The 6644-nt window shown below is 46.0% G+C and overlaps 1 protein-coding gene across 5 annotated transcripts in view; it reads left to right on the forward strand.

The window, feature by feature from the left end:
* Window positions 1–361: 361 nt before the first annotated feature.
* Window positions 362–6644, forward strand: part of phldb1b (pleckstrin homology-like domain, family B, member 1b) — an 88828-nt gene continuing 82545 nt past the window's right edge. For 2 of the 5 annotated variants that reach the window (XM_086260495.1, XM_086260498.1), the window contains exons 1-3: window positions 363–446; window positions 1335–1436; window positions 5625–5748. In XM_086260495.1, coding sequence (XP_086116621.1) covers window positions 411–446; window positions 1335–1436; window positions 5625–5748 — 262 coding nt within the window. In that variant the 5' untranslated portion in view covers window positions 363–410. Of the gene's footprint in view, window positions 447–1334; window positions 1437–5624; window positions 5749–6644 lie in introns of all 5 variants that reach the window. The other 3 variants (XM_086260494.1, XM_086260496.1, XM_086260497.1) reach the window with 3 other exon arrangements.

Here is a 6644-nt window from a genome sequence, read left to right on the forward strand (position 1 = left end):
TACGGTATATTTGCATAATTACAGTCATCCCCACTTTTTATGATTCGACAACTTCAAAACATTATTCTTCACTCTCTGCTTTTTTCTTCCGTTCTTTTGATCATTGCTTACACACACACACACACACACACACACACACACACACACACACACACACTCATCTACCTGCTATCTTCAACTTTGGTGCTGCCAGTCAGGAATGTAGGTCTTCGCTTAGTGGAGCAAGCAGCAACAGGTCTGACCTTCTGAATGGGAGTTTATGTGAAGGGAAGCTTTAAACAAAAGACCACGATCAGGACAAAAAGACAGTCTGAAGAAGCTAAAGTCACGAGCAGTGCCACAGGTGTCCCGCTCACAGTCGAGTCCCTGCTGGGTTTGCTGGGTCGGTCAGTCTGGAGCAGCGTGGTGCCATGCAGGCGATGCATTTGCTGGACAACTGGAGAAAGGTAGTGGTTATATTTGGAGCCAACCACTGACAGGTGAACACTTAAACGCTGCTTGGTTCCTCTCACCGAACAAGAAAAGAGGAACAAAGTGTTTCTTCAGGCTCAAAAAGGAGTTTGTTTTTTTTACACAAAAGCTCTTTGCTGAGAGCTCTTTGCTATTTTTATTTTCTGCCTGTTTTGTGATTTACTGTTTTTATGGCTCGCTCGAGGCTGCGCAGTCTGTCAGGAGAGCAAACACGCTGATAATGCAGCAGTGCTTTGTTATCCTGAAGGCAGAGCGTATCACGCACAACATTTTAGGCTTGCATACGACTCTGGTTGGCTCTGTAGACTCTGGGATAATTATGTGTTTTCTAACCTTTCCTGTGTGGTTTTCTGTGCTTCTCACATAATGACTGCAGTGTCTAACACATACACTAATATAGACACGGAGCGTTATTTATACACATCCATCCTGTGCTGACTTGATGGAAATACCCCAAAAATGACGTGAATAAAATGTGATGAGTGTGTGTTTGAGGAGATTTCCAGTCAATGTGTCAAGAGGTTTAAATGTGTGTGTTAAACCATCTGTTACCATCTGTTGTGTGTGTGTGTGTGTGTGTGTGTGTGTGTGTGTGTGTGTGTGTGTGTGTGCTGACAGTATGAATCACACCTATAGAGGCATTAGTGTGAGGGCAGAGTTGGGATGGGGATTCCCGACACGCGCGCTCAGACTTTCATGAACTGTAGTGGAAACAAAGTGTGAGTCTGGGACCTTTTTAAGCTTTTAGCTTTTACTTAGACATGGACTCCAAAAACAGAAATGTTTTTCCCTTTTTTTAACGTTTGAGAAATGAGCTCAGCCGTGACGACGTTTGTTACTCATGTTCTCATTTCCTCTTTCAGGATCTTCATGTGTCGCAGGGAGCCGTGGACAGCTCAGTGGATATGGACCGCCTGAACAGGAACATGCCGGAGTGTGGACGGCAAACTCACCAGGTGTTACAGGTAAATGTGTGTGTGCGTGTGTGTGTGTGTGTGTGCTGTGAGATGGAAATAAGAGTCAGTCAGAGTTTTATTTTTGTTCATTGGTTCATTCAGTGTCATGCACGTTAGACAGAAGTAGACGCCTTACCTCCACACTAACCTTGAGATCCAGTGTTATCATTGTGACCTACAGTGGGAGCTCCACAGCGTCCAACCACAAACAACCAGAGCTGGGAAATAAGTGCAAGTGCAGAGTAGAACTTTGTTTTTAATCTGTACTTTACTTGAGTAGTTTTTTCTGACAACTGTTTCCTTTCACTCCATACAGTTTTACACGAATATCTGTACGTCGTAAAACGGGCTCGTTACTTTAGGTTTAACACACCTGTGGGAAGTCCTTACTTCACATCACTGCACGACTTCAAATAGCGCACCGATCGGAGACTAAACAGTAACGCAGTATCCATCACTGGGGCTTCTAACATACAAAGAAGTAACAGAGGCAAACCCATGTCATTTATGCATCATTCATAGCGCTGTGCTCAGGGTTCAGCTGTGCCATAACGAGCTGGACTGTGTTTTTTGGTGAGGACGTCAATAATAAGGTCAATAATTACAGGAGTGAGCATGAAGAGTCCAAACACTTGATAGTTTTGAATGAGCACATTTGTGTCCTGTAGCTCCAGGGAGCATTAAAGACTGTTTTTGTTTTTGAAGAACTTGAAGCACAAGAACATAATCATTTAAGTAGTAATTAGATTACACCATACAGCCTCAGTGCCATTTTCTAGATGCGATCACTTGCTGAACAAAGTCTTCATTTAGCCATATTTATTAGTCGCTGTTAAGGCCAGAGATGCATTGAGACCGTTTAGAGTCGGAGTCTTTGTAATGTGGCCTGGGACACCGTTCTTCTAGACGTGGCAGCTTCTTAAAAACACACAGAGGGCGCTCTCGTCGTCTGACGTCCTCTGATGTTGAATGTCGGCACACTGGGCGATGGGACGGTGTCCTGGCATGGAGACTCCACGGAGCGTAAGCACAGAGGCTGCCGTGTCACTGAGGTCGGCTCCAGCAGCACATATGTTGGCGAGGGTAAAGCAGTAATTAGACAGACTCGCAGATTAGATGTCTGTGCTTCACACCTGCTGCTTCTAAAAATCCTGCAGGCATTAAGGAGGGGGGGGTGTTCTTCTTTCCTTTTTTTCTGTGCATATATCCAGTTAGAGATTAAACTTCAGTGATTCCTGCAGACGTGCTCCGCAGACATGAGAGACGTTTAAAGGGAACTCGTCTTCATCTGCAGATCTTTTCAGAAGCTTTGACATTCAAAATACTCCTCATGTATCTCACACTGGGCCTGGCTGCTGCCCCTCATATCTGCTCTGTATGACATCATAAAGATCCATGAGCAGTGTAAGGCTGAGCTTTTGGCTCCCAGTTATTTGTACATTATTTCAAACTTTGGTTATGTTTAATGTGAGCATCCACCAAGAAACTCATCTCTTATTTCTTCAAAAGCACCCAGCTCAGCACAGCAGCGTGAACGCCGATCTCTGTTTAAACAGTCGTCACAGCAGATATCTCAGTCAAACTGAGCAGCAGATTGCTGCTGGGCCGATGTCACCCACCTGTGCAAAACAGCTTCTTATACTTCTGAATTTCACTTCCTGGTTTGGGGGGTGTCAGCCTGATATTAGCACGGTGTGACTCCTCTTTCCTTAAAGTCTCTGCAACAAAGCTGATGAGTGCAAATAACCGCTTTGTTGCTGGAGAGGAAACTGGTGTTTCACAGAGACGCCTGCAGAGGCTGCAGCCACTATGTGCAGGACCGTTCATCATCACTCCAAGAGGACACGGCAATGAAATGAAACCGAACTGTCCTTTCAGACAAGTTGGCATTAGTCTCCACATTTCTACAATAATTAATTCTGTTAATTCACAGAAAAATGAGCAAAAACCAGGAAACAATATTTTGAACACAGTTGAAAAAATGTTTTTCTGCTATTTAAATTGAGCTGAGAGAGATTTTATGAGTTTAATCCAACATCTGATGATATTGATGATACTTTTTTGATTTGTCATTTTTAGTTGAATTTGCTGTGACAAAGTGATCCTGTAGTGAATTCATCTCTTCAAAGGCAGTAAAGAAATCAATAAGTCAAAGAGACGTAAACAAGGTTATCCATTTAAAATCCCCCAAATAAACATGTGACCATATAATGAGCGGACGTCTGCTGATAGCAGCGGTACCTCACAACAGCTTCACTAATGTACAGACGAAGTACATATTTGCTTCTTAGATTACATCACAGTGTGTCCTGCACATGCAGGCAGGAAGCTGAGAGCTCCACATGGAAGCAGCAGCACACAGCAGATAAGCCATCTTGCAGACTCCACCCCTCTCATCCCATCACTCCCAGTATAAGCTCTCCCAGTGCCGTAAGCAAGATGCCCTCTATCTCAGCAATCCTCTTAGACTTGACCCCACTCTACCCACCGACCCCCGCCATCAGATAATCCTATCAGGACACGCCTGGCTAGCTAACCAGCCGAGAGGACGGCGAGTCACTCGTCTCGTCCTGAGAATGAAAAAAACAACACACAGCCTCATAAGTGGGACACAAAGATGCAGACACAGCAGTGTTTGAAAATGCAAATCAATGCCAGTAAATGCCTCCACACTCCTGCAGCTCCTTCAACACTGGAGCTGCCACAGAGCCGTGAAAACAACGTCAGACGCTGCCTGTCAGCACAGGTAGAGCACAGGTGGAGCACAGGTGCTCCACCTGTGCTCCACCTGTGCTAGTTTGAAGTCCCAGACACTGGGACTGCTCCAGTCCCAGTGTCTGGGACTTCAAACTAACTCTGTGTGCAGTGAAGGACAGTGTTGTGGACCGACACTCATTCAGACAAGTTAATGTGTTCAATCATGAAAGCATGATGTGCTGGCTTTGCCCAACATCAGCTTCCATGCACTTAATCACTTCTCCCACAGTTTCATGCAGTCACATGTAGTTCACGAAAAGAAGTAATTAGGTTTGGGATGAACTAATGAACACAGTGGAAACACACACAGGCAGGAAGTGAAAAATGTTCAATTTACCAAAATAAGACAAAGAGAAGAAGAATGTCAGGCGGGGACGCTTACGAGATTTACAGCTCCTGTGCACGAGGCTGATCATGACACTGGAACAGAAACATAGTGCCAAACAGCCGCACATCCTTCTGCACAGGCCTTCATGAACATGTATGAGCCAATGGGAAATAAAGATGCTTTTAAACAAACAGTGCATCAAATATGTTGACCACTACAAACAAAGCAGGACCTGAATTTTTATCCATGCACAGGGTCACCAGTGAGAAAGCGTGGGAACCAGAGCAGGAAGTTCTCCATCATGGGAGTTTATCAGAAAAACTCGAGCTAAGAGCTCCACGCAACAGCTTCGGTTTGTCCCGTGAGAACTCGTCTATCGAGCCTGAGCGCTTTCCTGCCTCTCAGTCAGGCCTCCGTGCTGCTAACGGTTACAGAGCAGAAGACACTTGCGCTGCGCTGAAGTGCTCATCACAGGTTTGCTCGCCAAACGCCCTCCAGCAGCTTCGTGTCTCTTAATTGTGGAGCGCTGTTGCCATGGTGACGTCCCTTCCCCCTCGCCGAGCTGAGCGCACGGAGCCGCTTCAGCCTGAGCTGTGATGGGAAGACGACGCGCACACCTCCCTCAGAGGATGATGTAAACAGCCACAGCAGCCTCCTCTGTGGCTCTGAGTGAAGCAACAAAAAGAGCCATCTCTCCTCTGTGGCCGCCCCCTGTGATGCTGCACGTCTGTGCTTTTATGTGACGTGCAAAACCAATTAGTTTGACTAATGGACGAGAAACAATCTCCCGTTAGGTCCCAGTCACAGCACTTTATCATCCACACACACGCCACGGCGTGACCTCCTCGGGTTCAGAGGTACAGACGGTTGGCTCTGTCAGGCTAACACAGCACGCTGCCGTGCTTTCACATGGCCACACATACCGACGCTTCAAAGATGGAATGGTAATGGCATTTTGTATAATTAATTACACCTCTAGCAGCCAATCAGAATCCCTTCTTGCGATAGAGAACATGCAGCATGAGGCGAGGAGCATGCTTTTAAATCACATGACCGATGTTTATTTAATGTGCCAAAAACAGTCATCACACACTGTTAATGTTTGTCTGCAGAGCACCCCGCTGGACCTGATCGAGACTGGAAAGGGGCTGAAGTTCCAAGCAGAGCGCCCCCACTTGGTGAGCTTGGGGAGTGGACGGCTAAGCACAGCCATCACCCTGCTGCCCCTGCCTGAGGGTGAGAGCACTGCCTTAACACCAACCGTCACATTAGTTAGCAGTGGGAGTAAAGGGTACCTGAACAGCAGGTGTGCAGAGGTGCAGCCATACAGAGCCATCGTCGTCAGGCTGTGGTCACTAACTTTATGTTTGGTTCATAAAGAACTGGTTCTTCACTGATGTAGCGTTAATGCCACATTCCCATAGAAGCTGAGCTTTTATACATGATGAACTGCTCTCTTCAGTTGGGTGTCTTCCCTGCTGCCTGTAAAATGGCGGTGCTGAGGCCCCTTCTGAAGAAGAGCAGTTTGGATTGTAATGATTTTAAAAACTACAGACCTGTATCCAACTCACCATTTTAAGTACAATTTTAGAAAAACTTGTTTTTACTCAGATTACTGATTTTCTCAATGATAGACAGATCCTGGAGATATTCCAGTCTGGATTTAGGGTGAACCACAGCACAGAGACGGCTCTCCTAAAGGTTTTAACTGATCTTAGATGTAACTGGGACGCCCAAAAGCTCTCAGTGCTGGTGCTACTGGATCTAAGCGCAGCCTTTGATACAGTAGACCACGCTATTCTTTTAAACAGACTGAAACACATGGTGGGCCTCTCTGGTGCTGTACACAACTGGTTCACTTCCTGTCTCTCAGACAGAACTTTTATGGTGAGTATGGATACATGCTCCTCTAAGATCCATAGAATGACATGAGGTGTGCCCCAAGGGTCGGTTCTAGGCCCTGTACTTTTTAATTTGTATATGCTGCCTCTCGGCGGTGTCATCAGGAGGCATGGAGTGAACTTCCACAGTTACGCTGACGACACGCAGCTGTACATCTCCGTGTCTCCTGATGACACCGGACCAATGGATGCCCTTTTTAACTGTATTTTAGATATAAGATCTTGGATGGC

Source organism: Aulonocara sp. 'chitande type north' Nkhata Bay, linkage group LG14, assembly GCF_057382095.1.
Source record: "Aulonocara sp. 'chitande type north' Nkhata Bay isolate Kocher_YH1m ecotype deep benthic linkage group LG14, A_spYH_male_GT1.1, whole genome shotgun sequence".
Taxonomy (NCBI): domain Eukaryota; kingdom Metazoa; phylum Chordata; class Actinopteri; order Cichliformes; family Cichlidae; genus Aulonocara; species Aulonocara sp. 'chitande type north' Nkhata Bay.